The sequence below is a fragment of the Solea senegalensis genome, linkage group LG15 (genome assembly GCF_019176455.1).
Source record: "Solea senegalensis isolate Sse05_10M linkage group LG15, IFAPA_SoseM_1, whole genome shotgun sequence".
NCBI lineage: Eukaryota > Metazoa > Chordata > Actinopteri > Pleuronectiformes > Soleidae > Solea > Solea senegalensis.
Window position 1 is genome coordinate 18,882,640 of NC_058035.1, and position 20,223 is coordinate 18,902,862.

Below are 20,223 nucleotides of genomic sequence, written 5' to 3' on the forward strand. Positions count from 1 at the left end.
TCTTTGCCTACATCTTTCTTATGTGTCCAGGTTCACCTTTTCTCATGTCTACTTGAAGTGTGCAATGACATAAAACCTCTGTTCCTTTTTCAGAGGTAACAAACACCATGGGCACTAATTTACAAGCACAAGTTCCACACAGATTGTTATATTTAGAACCACTCTTGCATTGTATATAACAACAAGTCATAATTTTACATAAAATCAAACTTGATCCACAGATTTTACTATGTTAAATGGTGATGTCAAATTATATCCTGACAATGTTTCTCATTTTGGTCCTGTGGGTTTACTTAAAAATCTATGGATAGATGTAAACCTTTTTGTTGTTAACAATGTGTTGAATGTTTCTGAATTAGCCTTCAGCTGATATAATCATAGCCTGCTCTTTGAATGTGTATCATGGATGAGTGATGTTACTATTAGGAATGTGGCTTTTTACGTTATTATCGGTTTGTGTCTTTTGATATTTTTTTCTATTATGAATCCCATGGAAAATGTGTCTATATTTGTCTGCATCATTCTGATTCAGTTCCTTGCTAAATTCCATACATACATATATATGTATATATGAACAAAATGTATAAAGTTAAATTCACATGTAATTAAGTCACAAACTAAACACATTTTTGTCTTTAATAAGGAAATGAAGTAGCACAAACAAAAGAGATGCAAAAATAATGTTTGCAATATGTTTGATGGCTGTAGATTGAGTTTATTTTTCTTTTCTGGTACTCACACATTTTCATCTTTAAACTGCATAAGGTTTCACTTCTTGTTTGTATTACATCATCGCACTGTTATTGGTCATTAGAAGTTCAGAAATGTTTTTTTTTCTTTTATAAAAGACAACACACAGTAATCCATGAAGAATATTTTTGCATTTTTAACTTTACAACATAAACCAACAGCCAATGAAATGGGTTTAACACAAATATGACTCATGTCTTGATTCAGAATCTCTGGACACTTCCTCACTAAATTTAACTATCAGGAATTAACATATCACATGTCAGCATCATAATTCAGATTTAACAGCTGTTTCACACCAGATTTATTTTTGTGTAATTTTGCAGTGTAACTTTCTGTGATATGGACACTAATAAAAAGATATTTAGAAAACGCTAATTTGTTGATGGTCCCTAAGTGAAACCATTCTTGTCAATGGGTAGCAAGGAGATATTACCTATATCTAAAACTAAATTGGCATGTCAACTGTAATTATGACAAGTCCGAGTTAAATGGTAGATGTCCCGAGCTCTAATTGTGTCATAATTCAGTTGCAAAGTGAAATAAATGTTCCTCTGAGGACAAACCTGCGACACATAAAGGGAGAACGTTACGTCACAAGGAAACATGTTATAACGGCTTTGTATACTTTACTTCATTCCTACATTCAGGGTTCCGTGTGGAAGTTTTATTCCTGTCATTGTGATTGGCCTTTGTTTGTTTCTCTGTGTAGTGAGTGAGTGAATAAGTGGACTTTGAAAACCGTAGCTCTTAACTTGAGAGACTGAGACACGAAATCTGATCCCAAATCAGCGAAGAAAAACGGCAACGCGAGCGTCTGCGGTTGGATTATAAAACAGACAAGCACAAGGACCAATGAAAATCGCCTCTGGAGAACACACGTCCAATAAGCACACATACCGGAAGTTGTAAGGCGGGGTTTCCGAGTGGGCGTGAGGAAGACAGCAGGAAAAGGAGGTCAAATGCAGCGCAGGACTTTCAGAAACGTGTCTCCAGCAGAAATACACAGGTAGATAATAATGCTGGAATAACAATAAGCCATAGAGTTTACATTTAGTTTCAGAAATAAATGTGACGTCATTGTTATGTTGTTTATCCGGTGTGTCGCACTAGAACATAGATAACATTAGCAATAGCATCCCGTGCTGCATGCTCACAGTTAGCCCTGTAAGTAACGTGAGCACGGCATTATAATCGCGGTTTCTGGTCGCCGTGCCGTACCGTCATCTTTTTAGAGGTGATTCGTATCACGGTAAAGTTGTAGTCTCGTGACCACGAAGTGCATTAGCTAACTGCAGCACTCAGCAGCGTTTGGTAATCTCGTTTGTCTTTGAGAACTTGTGTCACGGTCACAGCCGTCATGTTTCACCCAGTATCCCGTCGTCTGATCTGCGAAAGCGGCGTAAATACGATGAGGCTTCAGAGCAGCAGATCACTCAGGCAGAGCACTCAGACTCAGATGGAGAGATTCCCGTGGCTGGGCAGGAAGGTGGACCTGCTGCTGTCCTGGATCCAGAGGGCAGGTACCCGCGAGGCCACGGGCTCTGGCAAGAAGAGGAAGGGCTTGCTCTCTATTTTTGCGGACCACTGCGGCTTTGTTACTGGACAGAGGTTACGACGTGCCTGTCAAGTCGGCGAGCTTTACTCTAATCTATACTCCGAGCGCACCAAGTGGAGCCTGGTTGGGAACATTTGGCGCAGATTACAGAGCAAGCATGCCCCCTCTGGAAGACTGTTTGCGGCCCTGGCCGGTGTCTTCATGTGGGAAAGTGAGAAGATTCAAGATGAGGACATTCGCAGGTGGGTAATATTTCCTAAAATGTGTTACATACATGGCGGGATTATGCTCCGTTGAACAGTAGAATCACCAATGCATTTGACCAGAAGGATGAGTGAGGGTTGCACATTTGCTACACATCTGCAGTGGGGCATTTAAGTTTGTTTTGAGACTTCACAGTTCACTAATCCACATTGCATAGTTTTCCCGAGGTGTGCTTGCAGCCTTTCATGCTGATTTGACTATTATCTTGAATGTCACACGTGTCATTCTGAATACCCTGTCCTTGTATATGCAGGTGTGGGCTGGAGCTGCAGCAGCTTGAGGCTGCAAAAAAGCTAAGCACCTCCTCAGGGTTAGTGGTTGGACAGCAGGAGGATGGCTGGGAAGGTGTGATGGAGAAGAAAGACTTCAAAGTGTGGAGGCGACCTATTCCCAACAGTCACCTTTATGAATACAGAGGTCAGTTAAATCCTAGTGTCAAATGTTTGTGTCTGAATAATGCTAATTAAAATGTCTGTGTTTTTTTCTTCTGGTTCTGAGGATAATTATACAATTTATCAGCTTCCTTTTCTGTGTTTGTAATTGCAGTGTTGGGCTCCTACAATGATGTCACACCAAGACAGTTCTTCAATGTACAGGTACAAAGTGTGCCTGGCTGATCATGAAAGGTTGAATGCTTGATATATGCATAGCAGTGGGGATTGCACATGTTGATTTATTATAAGCCTGTATGATATATCTACCGCTTGTTTTGCATTTCTATTTCCATTGCTGCTCTTGCGTAACTTGCATGGTTTAGCTGTACACATGCAGCACAAAAGCAACTGTTTTTTTATGACACCGTGAACTATATTAAGCACGCTACCCTTGACTTATGCCTTTCCCCTTTCCTCTAGTTGGATACCGAGTACAGGAAGAATTGGGATTCTCTAGTGATCAAGCTTGAAGTTGTGGACAGAGATTGTGCTTCAGGCTCTGAAGTTGTGCATTGGGCCACACACTTTCCTGTGAGTTTATGTTTATTGATTTTAAGGTGGTAAGTGTAAAGTTCGCACAACACCATTGACTTTTGTTGTACAAGCCAAGTTTGAAGGGCATGAGCAAATGCTATATTACATTATTCAGTCACATTTAGCTCTGAATGTAATCTTGTTTGATCTTCTTTCGTAGTATCCTTTGTACTCAAGAGACTACGTGTATGTGCGTCGCTATGATGTTGATGTTGACAACAACCTCATGGTGTTGGTATCAAGGTAAGACTTGGATTGTTTCACACACGTATGGATGCAATCTTTAGGGATGGGTATCATTAAGATTTTAACGATACTGTAGTGGTGATCGTACACTTAATTCCAACGCCACTGAATAGTTGTTAGCTGTACCTATGGGCTTGACTCGGAGGTACTGTTTTAATTCATCAACCACCAAAGCAAGAGAGAGTTGTGTGAAGGGTTTGCACATTTATTTCCACTTGCCGTACATCCAAGTTACATTTCTATACACATGTATCCAAGTTTCATTAGGATCAACAACACATACAACAACACTTTTTTCAATACTGCTTATCGATCTGGGGATTTAACACTACTCTTATTGTGTCTTTTTAGGAGAAGGAATTAAACAAAATAAGTTAAGAATAAACATTTTATTTCTCTCATTATTAAAATGTAGGGGAACGCAAACTGCTATTTTAAAGCAGTTATTTTGTTTACTGAACTTTAATAGGCTCAAACAACCATGTTTTGGACAACACACTTACTATCAGCTGCTAGGATTTAACCAAAATGTTGCAAAATTTCAAATTGAGAATATGTGGACGATCTGTTGGCAGCGACAGCACAAACATGCAGCAGGCTGGGACAGAGGCACACACAGATCTCTTCTCTTGTGAACAGTGAAAATCTGTGACAGACAAATGTCAATTTCCCCCCTAAATTCCACTAGCAGCACCATAAACGTCAGTGCTTTGTGATATTACGGTACTTTAATTTTAGTCCTGGGACACACTTAGTACCAGGTTTCGGTACCTATATAAACCTAGTTACCTTATTCATGGAATTTTGTTGTCCAGAGCTGTACAGCACCCCAGAGTTCCTGAGAGTCAGGAATTTGTGAGAGTCCATTCATACCAGTCGAGGATGGTCATTCGTCCCCACAAGTCCTTTGATGAGGTTTGTACTGAATTATGAAAGTTTCAGACAGTCTTCTCTGCCGGCAGCCTTTGAGTCTGATTTTGTGTTTCTATTCACAGAATGGGTTTGATTACCTGCTAGTCTACAGTGACGACCCTCAGACTGTCTTCCCACGTTACTGTGTGAGCTGGATGGTGTCAAGTGGTGAGCAATTAACCCTTATACTGCTGCAGTCACGGCACATTACAGTTAATATATACAGTTGTGTGCAAAGTGTTTGCCCCCTTCCTGATTTCTTATTTGTTTTCCTGTTTGTCACACTTAAATGTTTCAGATTATCAAACAAATTTAAATATTAGACAAAGACGACCCAAATTAACACAAAATGCAGTTTTTATTGATTGATGATTTTATTTATTATGGGGAAAAAACTAGAAACTATCCAAACCTACCCTTTTGAAAAAGTAATTGCCCCCCTTAGAGAGAGACCACTTAAAGGGGACATATTATGCAAAATCAACTTTTTAACCATTTTAATAGTTATATTTGGGACTCTGGAGGCCCTACCAGTCGCCAAAGTGTGGAAAAAGAATACTCAGTCATGTTTTCGTGGTCCCCCTTAGTGTAAGTATAGGCTATAAAACACTCGATGTTGAATTCCCTGCGCTTATGACGGCAGCAGGCGCATTTCACCGCAAATGTTACCGCCCCACCAGTAAGTTTACTTTGAGAGCTCCACCTTGTCCCTGCGAGAGTGCAGGCGAGGCAGAAAGAGCGGTATTATGTCAATGCGGAGGGACAAGTGTGCTGTTGGTGGTTGCACAGTGGAGCACAGTGTTTTACAGAGGATTTTATATATGAAGCTAATGTGCCAGATAAAGTCGGCAGTCGCCGCATTGAGTCAGCGACCATATTTCACCGACGTACAAACACACACATTGTTAAGAAAAGGTCACATAGAGCTCATAACTGACCATTCTGACACCAGGGGAAATAGGGTATAATATGTCCCCTTTAGATAGAACCTGTCAGACAAAATGAAGTTGACCAAAAGATCCCAAAAAAGGAAGACATCATGCCCCAATCCCCAAGACCTTTGGGAAAATACTCTGTGGACTGACAAGACAAAAGTTCAACGTTTTGGAAGGTGGTTGTCCCATTACATCTGGCGTAAAAGTAACACCACATTTCAGAAAAAGAACATCATACCAACAGTCAAATATGGTGGTGGTAGTTTGATGGTGTGAGGCTGTTTTGCTGCTTCAGGACCTGGAAGACTTGCTGTGATAAATGGAACCATGAATTCTGCTGTCTACCAAACAATCCTGAAGGAGAATGTGCGGCCATCTGTTCGTGACCTCGGGCTGACTTGGGGTCTGCAGCAGGACAATGATCCAGCAAGTCCATTTCTTAATGGCTAAATGGCTAAAGAAAAACAAAATGAAGACACTTTTGCACACAACTGTATATTTTTTATATATTGTGAATGTATTTCTGCCTCATACACAAAGCCAGTTTGCCTGCCAAGCATGCATATTCTCTTGACAGTAAAGAGGTTCTCCCCTTGCACTTGGCAGGTATGCCTGAATTTCTGCAGAAGCTGCACACTGCTGCTTTGAGGGCAAAGAACTTAGAAGTTGGAATCCACGACTATGTAGGTGTCATTAAATCCAGCGATGGCAACCGCCAGCCGAGCCAGGAGCGCCTGGGTGGAGACAAGACACACACAGGTGGTCCTGGACCGATCTACGCCTGAAATGGACATTTTACAGATCACAATATGTGTCTGAGGGTTTTCACTTATACTTGAATGCAAATCAAACCCTCTAGCAGCAGCTATGTGGGGTAATTGTGTGAACTGCAACTGGAAGTTGAATCGGAGGGTTAAAAACACATACAGTGAAAGTCCATCCATAGACATGGATGTAGATGTTGTAGATGATGTGTCCCAAGAACAATGCACTGTATTGACGACTGTCTCACTGTCCTTTGCAGAAAATATTGCCAGGGAAACGTTTCGTCCAGACTGATGGTCTTGGCCCATTTTTTTATTCTAAGCCAACCAATGCCACATTACATTTTCTGCTTCCTTTATAAATCTATATGTCCTGCAGCCATTGGACACCTCGAGCCAAAATTGTATATGTCGTGGAGATGGTGTTTTGCCAAAATGGTTTCTCTCAATTCAATGTCCCGTCTTTTTCAAGGCTTGACACGTCAGGATTGCCAGCAGCCTTGTCACTCTTAGTGTTTAGTGTCATTTTTGGTCAGTTGTCATGGGAATGGCTGCAAATAGTGGAACGTAGGAAAGCAACTATGACTGGCTTCTGCTTAACATTGTGACTGCAACATAAAACTCGAGCTACATATTCTTGGCAGACAGATGAAGGCCTGCACAGAGAGCGACCTCAACAGAAATGCTTTCTAAGCTGGGGGGGACATAACACAACTTTCACAGTTACCGATTTTGTTTTGATATTCCCACTACGCCCCGTCGCCTTTGTCTTCTGACGCTGTTTCCTGTCCCACCTACTCTTTTTCATTGGCGGTTGGCAACTTGTGTTTGCAGTTGGGTGGGTAGTATGTCTACCCGATTGCGTCCATATTCGGCTCAAAAAAATTTGATTGACTGTGACTGAAGTCGGGTTGGGTCTGTTACCTTTAAGAGATTTCTGTGCCAACTTGCCGTGCCGACATCCCCAATTCAGTGCTGACTGGTGCAGACTCTGCCCAACTTTGAATTGTTGGTAAAATTGGGTAAATAAAATCTTGTAGTGTGTCCCCCAGCTTAAGAAATGACATTGTATGGAACAAAGCAACTGATCGCCTGTTGGCTTACAGCATAAGTGCTTGTTTGATCTTCATATGACTGGATGGAATGGGCTGCAAAAAATAACTTGTTGCTGTTACTGGAACACCTGGAATTCAAAATGTAATATATTGTGTGTGTGTGTGTGTGTTTGTGTGGGGGTCATTGGCATAATGCAAGCACAGATAAGGTTTCACTCTTGTCCACCACACTGTGTGACTGTTAAAAAACTGCCAGTGTTGACTAAACAGCCTTCCGAGTGACGGTAAACCAGTCCTTCAGCATTTGGGGCATAGTGTCTTATAACAACCAAGTCAATCCTCAGATTTAATGGTACTAATGTGCTTCTTCACGGCTCTCCTGTAGACACACTCCAATAAACCCGTGCCCTTTCTAAAAAAAACTGAAATTCACCTACATTTCATAATGGTCAAACCTTGCATTGTATAATTATTTTGTTATCCCAGGAATAACAGCTGTCATTTAAGTTTGCACTATTAGAAGTCATCGGCGTTTGTGTTTTCTCTGTGTTACAGCACTAGATCTTCATACACCATAATCCGTGCACTGGAATTCTCTCTTGTGAATTTCCTGCCATCTAAAACGAGCTCTTTCTCCCCACATTCTTTTTTGCCATGGGTGTTATGAATGTACTAAGAGCACCACCGTCAAACATTGCCTATTAAAGTACACTGTTTACAGCATGACAATCTGATGCAAGTATTTAAAAATCCATCTCTTCCACCAACTTCATGCACTAAAAAGTCACGTCAACACAAGTCAGCCGAAGTGCATTGGGTTGTGTCCAGTATTAATGTTTCCGGCGTCTTGTTTTTTTAATGCTCTTTCATTTTTTAAAACGATTGCGCTACGAGACGTTAGATATGCCTGGGATTTTGGTACATGTGAGGAAGGAAATTGAAATGATTGTTAACTTCTATGTTAAGACGAAACTGAGACTAATGAAATGACTGAATTGAAAATTCAACTTTTGTTAAGCTTGATACTGTAACATTTTTAATTTTGTCGTATGTAGATTTCTGCGTGCCACCTGCAACCGTCTAAAATGTGCTTCTGTTTTTCTTTCTGCAGACACTTGACATTTGATTTGTCACCACGTGATTTGGATAATGAGCTTGTGCACTTGTAACCCCATGATTTCAGGAGTTGTTGAAATGGAAGAGCTACTAATCAGATCAAATAAACAGATCTTTGTGTGTCAAGGTGTGTTTTCAAGCCGTGTGTCTCTCTTTGAACATGTGGTGTTTGAGGAAATGGCGGTTTAACCTTGTGTCCTCAAAACCCTTTGTGTTAACCTTGTGCTCGTGCAAAGCAGCCTCCAGTCTAATTGGATAACCTTTAATCTTACATTTCCTGTATGGGCATGAGGTCAGTGTTGGGCTGCGCGGTTTAATGGAAGCACTGTCTGGTCAACTGATCAGCCTTATCTTACAGGACTGTTAAAGGTCTCGTGTGCAGCATTAAGCAGAGTTTATCAGCAGAACTGGAACGTACTGCCCATACAGTTAGTATGTTTGTATAAGTGAATGACCGTTGCATCACTGTGTTTCTATATGGGCCACACGGTTGGTGTAGTGGTTAGCACTCTTGCCTTTGCAGCAAGAAGCCTCGGGTTTGAGACCCGGTCAGAACAAGGGCCTTTCTGCATGTTTTCCCCATGTGTGCGTCGACTTTTTCCGGGTTCTCCGGCTTCCTCCCACAGTCCAAAAACACATTGGATGCTCTAAATCACAGGGGTCAAACTGGTGGCCCCCAATCAATTACATTCGGCCCATCACATAACCCACGACCTCCTAATACTGTAATACTAACTACTACTAAATACTTCACAATTGTTAAATGTATCACATTCAGCAGTACATTCTATACATAAGCTTATTCAGTTGTTATTTACTTTATTTAACATTTATTTTTGTTTGTCTTTGATATTGATAGACTTATTTTGCATCACATACATGTATTTATCGTAAAGTGTGCATCATTCCATATCAGTACAAAGACCTTTACTTTGAAATTTGTGAAATATCATCACTTTATTTTGATATCATGACGGAATATTGTGTTGTATTTGAAGATCATATTGCCCACACGCAACAGTTGTTTTCCTCACTCTTGACCAGACTAGACGCTCATTGGCCCCCAGTTCATTTGAGTTTGACACCTCTGCACTAAATTGACCATAGGTATGAATGTAGGAGTGGATGGTTGCCTCTGTGGGCCTGTGATGCACTGGCAACCTGTCCAGGGTGTACCCCGCCTGTCATCCTATGTCAGCTGGGATTGTCCCAGCACCCCCCATAACCCTCATGTGGAGGATAAAGTGGTAGAAAATTGATGGATGTTTCTATATTAATTAAGGAACAGTCCACTGTTTCTAGGTGGTTAATCTAGTGGATTTCTTTCCAAGACTTCTTCTATGTAGCTTATTCCACTTTTGTAAGTCGCTTTGGATAAAAGTGGTGCAGAAAGATCAGTTAGTGTGTGTTTAGTGCTTTGAAGCGGAAGCTTACTACATAAAAGTATGCAAAGGTCACTGTAGTTTGCTGATGCAGTACATCTTTAATTGATGGAGGAAAGAGCAACAGAGTTTTCTATTTGTTAAAGATCTACAGGCGCATGTCACTGACTGTTACACACCGCACCTTAAAAATGTATTTATTTTATTTCATTTTTCTTCCATTACCCTGGAATGAGTGTTTTATATTTATAACAGGAGCTGGGACACATCTGTGGAGGCCGCCATTTTGCACCACCATGAGTTTTAAAAAAAGCCCATAATTGACAAAGATATTTTGAGTTTTGATGTTAACTGAAGGCTGCATGGGGTGAGGTGAAGGATATATTCAGCTGCACAATGCAACTTCACCAGTAAATTGAGTGTTTGTGTTTGAAGTGACATGAGTTTCTTAGACTTTTTGTGTATTCCTCTACTTTTGATCCAGTCAGGAATCAGAATTCCATAAAGAAGCTGTCCTTCCTGCTCCTGTTTAGAATCAATTTGCATAACATGATTATACTTCTCAAAAAATATGTAATATAATCTGAACTTGTAAGAAAACGTCGGCTCTGATCTACCACAGCTAGACAGAATACTGGTCAGTGTCAGTTACAGCCTGCGTGCGGGAAATGTTATGACCGTTGTGCTGTTGTTCCTTTTTTTAATGTTGTGTTTTAAGTTGAGTTAATGAAGGTCATGTTCCATTTAGTGGCTTCAGCTTCAGAAAAGTCTCTTGAGAAACTTGAGTAACACAGAGTATTCATGCAATTTTAGTCATCTGTCCTCTTTTTATTTGATGAATTGTATTTAAAACATCAAATATAATGTTGGCTGCATTAGGATGGCAACTTCAAATGAGGAATAGCATACCACTTCATCCGTGGTCAGAGGGCAGTGTGATTTAATAACAGCAGTATCCATCATTTTAACTGCAGTGCCGAGACCACTATCTTCTGAAAATATGTAGGATAAAGTGCAGTGTGTAAAATAAATCCAGGATAAACACTGTTGCAATGATCTTAATGGAAGTAACTCAAATGAAAACCCAATATTTTATAGTTCGTTTGTTGTCGTCAAAAGTAAAAAACTTCATTAAGATAAGAGTCATGAAGAAAAGAGTCGGGTTTAATCATTTCAAATTTATTGGTTTAGATTTGACCTGTGAGACATCGCTGGCTGAATTCAGAATGAGTAGCCAAGCACCTTACGGAAACCAGAGCAATATAATTTTATTATCGGTTGGAGAACACACTCCCTTAAAACCATGTGCATGCGTCTCAGGTGTTGCACAACGTGTCGCTCTTTAATTTATAGATCTGTGGTGTGTCCAGTGTCTTAACAGAGTGTACATTGTTTTAATATATGGCCTCTACCACCTGGGATTTTTAGCCACAGTTAAAAGCCACTGAGCACTTAACCGTAATTGATTGTTTCCACAAATTTACCATTTTGGAACCGACCGGCTTGTAGAAAATGACATTTTTATTATTGTAAACCCTCGTAACACACACACACACACACACACCCAAGAAAAAACCCAGTTGGCGCCAGTAAAAGACACAGAATGTATAAATGATATTTATTGATCGTTTTCTTACAGCGTGATATAAAAACTCATACAACTGTATATCATAAAAATGAAGACCCACCTCATCTTTTTTTTGTATCTTTTGCTTTGCCGTTGTCGCCACATATCGCATATGCAGTCTCAATTTCGTCCATGTCTAAGTTTTATTGCATGGTATTCGTGTTTATTTTTAAATATGAAAAATTCAAATGGTTAAAAATTGTTCTTCGACGTTCACAACAGCAGGTGGATGGTGCTCCGAAGCCTCCAAGGTGCTTGGTACAACCATGGACAGAAGATGCACTGCATGGTTAGATCAAGCACAATGGAGTCATGAGCAAAGAAGAAAACCCCAACACAGGCTCCGGTGTAGTGTGAGGCATCTGAGGGAGTTGGAAGCTGTTGAATGGGTAAAATGAGGGGAAATTGATGTAAAAAAGAACAACAAGTTATATATTCGCTTTCGCTAATCATGGCAAAGTAATGACACTTCTTGTTTTTCTTGGTTTCTTGGCAGCATGAAGACAGTCCTACGATTCGGTGCTATCTGCCGTACGAGCAATGGAAAAGAAGTCCAAAGGTGATTATACCAAATATGGCAATTATATAATGTAACACAGGTGCAGTTAAGAGCATCTGCAGAATAAAAAAAAAGAAAAGACAAAAAAGGACAATGATTAGTCATAGGTCACACTCACTGCGGGGAAAAAAGGGCTACACCCTTCCTGCGCACAAACTGCGACAAACCCCTCCCTCCCGTTCTTAGCGCCTTACACTATCGGTCACGACAAAAAAAAAACCCAGAATTAAATAAAATCTAAAAATGTCTTCGCACAAATATTGAAAATTTCAACATTTTGAACATTTACAGCAGGCCCGAAGAGAATGTTCAAGGCTCAATCAAATCAGTCCTCCATCAGTCTATTGGTCGTTTTTTCCCAACTGATCAATGAAAACTAAGTTTGGATAATTCAGTAGCTTCTCACTGAGTCCAGACCGTGACATTTTACTTGTAATTGACTAAAAAAAGAAAAGATCTTGTTTGCCTGTCACACAATGAACTCAAGACTGATGTTACAGCTAAACTGTCGTTGTCCATCTCAGGACATTTTCTGTCTCGTTGGGAGTCAAGACATCGCTTCTCCCAAATGTTCTATTCCTAACTGTGTTAGCGGTCATTTAGGTGAAATGATTAAGAGTCATGTCAAGCTTGGAGAGCTTCTCTCCCCCCCGCCAAAAAAAAGGGTTTGACAATCTTGTTACCTTCTGTTGCAGTTCTTTCAGCTCCCCGGGGACGTCTTACTAAAATGAGAAAGAGTGGTGCGATAATCAACTTAGACCTCGGGCAACTGAGCCACTCTGTGTGATGAAATTACGCCGCTATACATATGAATGTATGATGGAGAAAAGTCGGTGCTTGGCGTGACCAAATGCTATGACAGTGGGAGTAGTTTGGGTGAAGATGGTGGGTGGTGGTGGCGGGGAAACAGACTTCCAGAACAATGAGGATGTTTTGAAGAGATGTTGAGTGGTTGATGAGATGTTTTTTTTCATGCAAAAAATGATTTTGAGACATTATGGGTACTCACTTACCTTGTATTTTGGAGTTTCAAAGTTGCATATAAACCTCACAAAGAATTTGACTTTAAATTTGAATGAGCACAGTTTTTTACTCTACACACCAAGAAATGACCTAAAAACAGCTAAAAATGCTAGACTTTGTCATAAGTTATTTACTGACTCTCCAGCTGCTGTCTGTAGAAGATCTCTTCTACACATGAAGTCTCTCTCTTCCAAAGAAACCCACCTTTTCCCATCCGCTGGTCGCAGAAGTCGATGCTAGGTGCAGTCGGTTGAAGGGCGGCGAAGGCGCGAGGGTGCTGAGCTGTCTTGGGGAGTCCTCCAGCTTGCTCTACTTGAGACAGACTGTCCTGTCTGCGTCCTCAGCACCCTTCAAGTCCCCATCTACTGCCCCTCCTTCAAGCTAGGAGGGGTTGGTGATGTTCTCTTGGGATAGGTGCAATGGCAAGGAGGACTTGGTCAGGCTGGGATTGGATGCAGGTTGAGGAGTTTGGGGGTGCCGTTGGTTCCGCATTTCATAAATATTAATACAAAGTCCTCCCTCTACAAATGGGTAGATTCTTTAATTTTGTTAGAGGGGGAAGTGCTTTATTCACTTAATGGCTTTTATTAGTGCCCGGTCTTCAACTCTTTCATTAGCTAAAGTGCTGCTATAATTTACAGGGTAAAAGGGGTGGGGTGGGGGGAGGAGGTGGTGTCTGAGGAGGGTTGATCCTGCTGCTGCTGCTGCTGCTGGACAGGCATGCATTACCTTCCACCATTGCAAAAAAAAGTGGCTTTTCTCTCAAGTCTTAGTAAGAACCGTAGCATCAAATATCTATTGATAGTTCCCGTGCTGCGTGATTGAAGCATTGTTGTAAGTGATTTGTCTCTTTTGCACACTGACTTCTTTTTATATGTCACTTGGCTGGAGACCTGTCCTGTTGCAGATCTCAGTCCTTGTTCATCACCCATGTTGTTCTGAATCAGTGTAACCAGTAATTAATTGGCAGCACTGATGCCACTTTTGAAAATGAAACGGTTGCTTATATTGTGTATATATATGTATATATATATATGTATATATAATAAAGTGGGAAAAGGATTTTGTGGTATTGCAGAGCAGTTCTGATGCGTGACCACACTTAGAGGATTTCGTGCACTGAATTAATTGTGGATCAAGAACCAGGGTTGATTTTTTTTTTTATATCATTTTTAAATGTTTTAGTGAATGTAGGAGTACACATGATTATTACATGCTATTTATTTTCTAACACACCAAGAATTTCAATCTGGCTTTTGTTATATTTTATAAACATTACTGTGTGGGTGAGTTTGTTCAAACTGACAGAACTACTGCTACCACATCTTTGCAGCATATTCAACATGCTGGGAAACAAACGCGTGCACTAGTGTGTGCATTCATGGTTGCTCTTGGGAGTGCGCTCTTTATTCTTCAAATTTCCAACCTTGATACTATTGTGCTGTATTTACTTGGGCATGCAGTGGCGCCATCCACTGCAGTCGCAGGCTACCGTCATGTGCTTGGGTCACAAAATGGCTGCCGTACTTCATTCAATTTGCTACATATTGACATTAGACCACGTTTGCCTCCAGAAGTGCTCCCGGGTCTGAAGAAATGCTTTGGATTTTTTACTATGTGTAGTCTTGTTAGTTGTGATCAGCTGGTGTGCGATGTCCCCAGACTGTGTCTGAGTGAATGAACTGATTAACCTGAGTGGCCGTCCTTACCAGAGAGAGGGGGTGGGGCCAACAGCCTGAATAACTGCCTTCATCATCAATGTCACATAAATCACATAGCTGGACAGGGCTTCCAAATGAGACTTTTTCTTTCTCTTCCCTCTGAGCCAGACTAAAGTGGTTGTGGCAACACTGTTGCCAAGTACTGCTGCGTTTCATGTAAATCTTCTATGCTGCTTCAGAACGCATATAACACACTGATTTGAACAGAGACACAAATTCTACTGTAAGTCATATGGCTGCATTTACACAGCTGGATTAAAATAACCAAAAGAGCAAAATGAGGCAAATCGTCTTTTATTTGTTTTATTGTACAGATTTTAGATTGTAATGCAAGTCTTAACCAATATTCAATATGAACTATTCATGGTGACAAGTACTTTGTTATTTTAAATGTGACACTTCCATTAAATCCATTGCTTTTCCATTCTAGCAAAAAAAGGGGGAACCACATGACACAGATGGTCCGATGTATGTATGACACTTTATCGAGCAGCAGTGCAGAATGCTTTGATACACAGGCCATGCACTGAGATTAAAACTCTTTTTACTTTTTCACCAGCTGGATAACGTCTTCATCCTCCATCACGTGGTCTTTGCCCACCTTTTGTGGGTTATGTTTCACAGATGATCCCCACACAAGAGCACTGAAAAAGGGTAAGATTTGGAAATGGAAATCAAAACAATTACACATGCAGGATCCATCGAGGCAGCAAAAAGGGGTGTATTCATGCAGTATTTCTACACTGCTTTAAGCAAAAAGAGATGACAAAGCTAATCCTGCAGTCATCCACAGCACAATTCTAAATATTATTAAAGGTTTCTTTAAAAGGTTATGCGCTACAAACCAACCTACAGTGTACAATGACATCCTTTAGTTACAAAGGCTCTCTCGTCGGAGAGTGTCACTGTCTGACCCAGTCATTCCCTGGAGGATGGGTAATGCTTAGTAGCACTAATGTATTGACCGACTGACAATCTCCGCTCTCTCATTTGAAGATGGTGGTGCAACATATCATCTCAGATCCTAATCCAAAACCTCAAACAAATGCTTATCTAGTGTATCTTGCCAGTAAGATGACAATGGCTGTCAATAAAAATGACTGTTGTTTTAATCACTGCATGCAATTCTGCTGCAATATAGTTCCTGAGCTAAAATACAGAATAAAGCACTTTTGTTATAGATATTGAGGTTCTGTGTCATATGAATAAAAAGAGTTTTATTCACTATTTGGCTACAGGAATGTAACAAATCCACAACCTTTTAATTTCCCAGTAGAACGGAACAGATCATTTGAAAACAGTACTCACTATTTTAACTCCTTGATGAGATTTTTGTGAATCTTCAAGCAAAAATCCTCCACTGCAGTATGACCATCAGGGAGTACAACGGGAGATGTGTAGTCAGGAAGTTGGCCTTTGGGTTTAGTGTAGCTGAAAAAAAAAGAAAAGAAAACACCTCAGTCAAATAAATAGGTAGTAGTCTGCATTTATATAGCAGTTTTCATAAAATGTATTTTCTAATAATAAAACGTTTCCCATTCAGACAGCACTTCTTCTTTCTTTCTCTTCCCAGTGAAATCACAAACCACTCTTACATTCGCACAAGCTGGAGATAATCCCACATCTTCTCCAGCAAGTCATCGAAGTTCCAGCGGTGGTGGGCTGAGATGGGAACACAGTGGGCAACCTTGTAGATGACGTCCAGCTCCTCAATAGAGATCTGATCGATTTTATTGAGCACATATATGCATGGTATGTAGACCCTGTGGTGACAAAGAGACACTGTGAGACCCTGTGACTGCACAATCACTTTTTTCTATTTTAAAACTATAACTGCCTTAAAAAAAGAAATCAGTGTACAATATTTGCACCCACATCATCCCAATTTAGTTGATTACACTGAGGACTGACAACCTCTTAGGTTTCCAGGATAATTAAATAGAGATTATGCATGTCTGAAGAAATTGGAAATACAATTGTAGCAGGAGGCCCGCATCGCACATGAAATGCATTTTCTAATTTGTCTGCATTGGTGTAGAGGGAACTGAAATAAGGTCTCAGTGCTCCATCAGGCCACACCCACCCGCACATGACTAAGAAGGGCCCATTCTGGCACTTCAGCAGCTTACCGGTTTCCCTCCACCACATCAATGAGGTCATCAGCAGTGCAGTCGCCACGCAGAGTGATATCGGCGTTGTGGATCTTGTACTCTGCCAGGATAGTCTTCACCGTTTCAGCATCCAGCTCTGTTTGTGCACACTAAAAATAGATCGAGAGGGGGAGAAGAACAGACTTCATATCAATCAACACAAAAGAGAGAGGATAAAAGAAATAAATACTTCCAACACATTAAGTAAAGCCCAACTATCAGTCAATATAGATAAAGACGTAAGGGTAAACAGGTTCTAATTTAAAGACTATTACTGGATATTTTACATTATACAAAAAAACGTCATGTTTTAGCTCATGTTAATTAATGTAATGCAGAGTCAATGGTAACCGTTTCTGATATAAAATGAATGCAGCTGTTTTAAAGCAATGATGTTTAATTTCATTCAAGTCCACCAGAGGGCAGCAATGGAAAGGTGTTTCAGTGTTACTAGGGAGATTAGACCTAATGTGTTTTTGGCATCTAAGCCTGCAGATCAGTTCAAAGCTTTAAAAGAGGATAAATGGCTTGGAAAAAAAATAATTCACATAATTAAAATGACAGACAGTCATCTACAGACACTTGTGACTCAGATAATGCCATTAAATATGTAAAAGTTTGCATCAAAGTGCTGTTGAAACGTACTGTAGTCGTGAAGTTGATGCCTCCTTTGTCCTTCTTCTTGAAACCAATGTTGGGTGGCTGCTTATTAAGTCGGATGCCAAAGCCCTCCAGCTCGTGCTCTATTAGCTTCTTATGAAGAAGAGGCTTCAACACATCAAGCACTATGAGGATTAGGTTGCATGTTCGAGCCACTGAATCAGAAAGGAGCAAACAAACCAGCATTTAGAAAACTGCTAGAAAAACGACTGCCACTTGTTCATATTGCTTTAGCCCTCTTTTTGAGCCTGTATGTAACCACTAAACACATCTTTACCTGCGATGACCTGTCTGCCTCTGCCCTTGCCATCCTTGGCCCCCTCAATGATTCCCGGGAGATCCAGGAGCTTAAATAGGAGAAGGAAAGGTTAAGTGAACCACTGCAGGGAGGAAAAACAATTCATCACACATGTGAATAAGAATTTCTTAATTACCTGAATTTTGGCACCTTTGTAGCGAATGACTCCAGGTACAGTTGTAAGAGTGGTGAACTCATAGGCAGCAACCTCCGAGTATACACCTGCAAGGTTACTTAGCAGTGTAGATTTCCCCACTGATGGGAATCCAACAAAGCCAATACGAGCATCGCCAGTTTTTGCTACATCAAAACCTGAAACACAAAATAAAATCAGAAGCTTTAATAACACAAAATGCTTATTATGATAGGACAGAAACAGCTTATAGCTGTGTTTGTAATAAACCTACATTTAGATGTTTTTTGGTTAACTTCAGGAGCACAGAGGTGTCTCTTTTTGGTAACAGCGACAGAAACAGTTGACTTATGTATTTTCTTGCCACAGTGAGTGCCTAAAGGAAGTAAAATGGTCTTACCCTCTCCTGGTCCACCTCCACCACCTCCCTTTGGTGTGATGAGCTCCCTTCTCAGTTTTGCAAGACGTGCTTTGAGCAGACCCAAGTGGTGAGCTGTGGCCTTATTCTTCTGCGTCCTGGCCATCTATGGATTAACAGCAACAACATGTGCTTTGCATGAAAGGTATGTAATAAGCAGTGTTTAATTAACAATTAATCATAAGCAAATCCTGAAGCTTAAAAATGTATTTGAGTTCCTTATTAGTTTTCAAAAACAATGTACCCCCCAGCAACAAAACAATCTACATCAGGGGCCTTAAACTCAAAATTATCTGAACTTCTAGCCTGGTCAGCCTGGGGCCGGTCAAGTGAAATAACAGTTTGGTCAAAACAAAAAATATTTAGGATGATGTTGCACACCATTTCAAAGCTAAAGTGTTTGTTTGGCTGTATTTCTCACAACAAAAAGAACATATTTATGATGCAAAACGAATCTGTAAATGACAAGAATGTAATAAATGTAAGCCAATGATTTATTATGATAAAAATACTGTTCAATATTGTCAGTTTGCATTAAAATTTTAAAGTAAGTGCAGGGCATCTACAGTGACCGTACTATGGTTGTACAATATTTAGTATTGGTATTAAGTCTAGCTTAATTGTGATATAAACTTTCATTGCTCCCCATAGGTAAGATTCCCCCAGCTTCATACCCCTACTACTCGATGGGCAGACAAATAAGACAATTATTCAAATAACTGCAACACTTATATTACATTTAAGTGAGTTATTAGTTAAATGTACACAACCATTGACAAAGAGACTAGTTAAAAATCTAAGACTAGTCTCACATGGAGTGATATGGCATGCAGTTACTGTAGCTGTCAGCCGGTTTAACCTTGTAGCATATATTTTAAAAACAGCTAGAGGAGCGCAACGTCGTCCAGGTTACATATTTTGGGTCAGAACATGTAGATGTTTTGGAAAAACGCTATGACTTGTCAAACAAAGTGAAAACGCGAATGATACGTATGTGCGAGGCCCAGCTGTGGGAACTACCGCCAGAAGCTAGCGCTTAGCTAAAACGTGACTGATTCATTGGGCTGCTTTTTCTCGTCTCCTGTTAACTCACCTCATTTTCAATCTCCGCTATTTTGGCGAGTATACTCATGGTGATTCCTGTAAAAAATCGGCGCTTCCGAAACGAAATGGGAGAATTTAATATGCAAGTGAGCAAAGTTAGACTTGTGTTTAGCGAGCACACGTAGCGCCACACCACGCACAAGTACCGCTGTGTGCGCTTCTTCGCGGTATATCTCGCGAGAACAATGCTTGCGGTCGAAAACGTTATGCCCAGTAATATGACTGACAGGAAATTAGGTTCAATTTACATTATGACCATTATTATGACAAGAAAGTTACTATTATTTGCATATTCCACATTTATCAGATTTATTGTTTACTATAGGACACAGTAATGCGTTTGTCCCTGTATAATTTCACATCAAATGATCAGCGAAAGACCATGTTATGTTAATTTCTCCAGAGATGCAGTTGTTGTCTGGGTATTTCTTTATATTCAGTACTTGCTTTGAGCTGTGTGTAATCTACCTTGCCTGCTTTGGATCTGAAGATATTTGATCTTTATTAATTTTCACAAAATGAAACACAAAATAAAATCAGAAGCTTTAATAACACAAAATGCTTATTATGATAGTTTAAA

At 40.3% G+C, this 20,223-nt stretch overlaps 2 protein-coding genes across 2 annotated transcripts; one reads left to right on the forward strand and one right to left on the reverse strand.

Moving 5' to 3' along the window:
- Nucleotides 1-1,674: 1,674 nt before the first annotated feature.
- Nucleotides 1,675-8,694, forward strand: stard7 (StAR-related lipid transfer (START) domain containing 7). Its single transcript, XM_044046415.1, has 8 exons — nucleotides 1,675-2,550; nucleotides 2,826-2,989; nucleotides 3,119-3,168; nucleotides 3,427-3,537; nucleotides 3,701-3,783; nucleotides 4,602-4,701; nucleotides 4,782-4,866; nucleotides 6,240-8,694. Exons 1-8 carry the CDS (start codon nucleotides 2,111-2,113, stop codon nucleotides 6,416-6,418), a joined length of 1,212 nt encoding a protein of 403 aa, XP_043902350.1. The 5' UTR covers nucleotides 1,675-2,110; the 3' UTR covers nucleotides 6,419-8,694.
- A 6,464-nt stretch (nucleotides 8,695-15,158) lies between these two features.
- drg1 (developmentally regulated GTP binding protein 1) lies at nucleotides 15,159-19,805 on the reverse strand. Its single transcript, XM_044045933.1, has 9 exons — nucleotides 19,633-19,805; nucleotides 18,522-18,645; nucleotides 18,125-18,300; nucleotides 17,968-18,037; nucleotides 17,676-17,845; nucleotides 17,010-17,140; nucleotides 16,476-16,643; nucleotides 16,189-16,311; nucleotides 15,159-15,524 (listed from the first exon to the last, which is right to left on the reverse strand). The coding sequence occupies exons 1-9, from the start codon at nucleotides 19,669-19,671 to the stop codon at nucleotides 15,425-15,427; spliced, it is 1,101 nt and encodes a 366-aa protein (XP_043901868.1). The 5' UTR covers nucleotides 19,672-19,805; the 3' UTR covers nucleotides 15,159-15,424.
- Nucleotides 19,806-20,223: the final 418 nt, after the last annotated feature.

What these genes read in the sequence shown, in the direction of transcription:
- stard7 (XM_044046415.1), top strand. Translation starts at nt 2,111, where the DNA reads ATGTTTCACCCAGTATCCCGTCGTCTGATCTGCGAAAGCGGCGTAAAT. An exon ending in TCACCTTTATGAATACAGAG is followed by an intron (nt 2,990 to 3,118) that starts GTCAGTTAAATC and finishes TTGTAATTGCAG; the next exon opens with TGTTGGGCTCCTACAATGAT. An exon ending in GACAGTTCTTCAATGTACAG is followed by an intron (nt 3,169 to 3,426) that starts GTACAAAGTGTG and finishes CCTTTCCTCTAG; the next exon opens with TTGGATACCGAGTACAGGAA.
- drg1 (XM_044045933.1), bottom strand. Translation starts at nt 19,671, where the DNA reads ATGAGTATACTCGCCAAAATAGCGGAGATTGAAAATGAG. An exon ending in TGGAGGTGGACCAGGAGAGG is followed by an intron (nt 18,301 to 18,521) that starts GTAAGACCATTT and finishes TTTGTGTTTCAG; the next exon opens with GTTTTGATGTAGCAAAAACT. An exon ending in CTCATCAAGGAGTTAAAATA is followed by an intron (nt 15,525 to 16,188) that starts GTGAGTACTGTT and finishes ACCCTTTTTCAG; the next exon opens with TGCTCTTGTGTGGGGATCAT.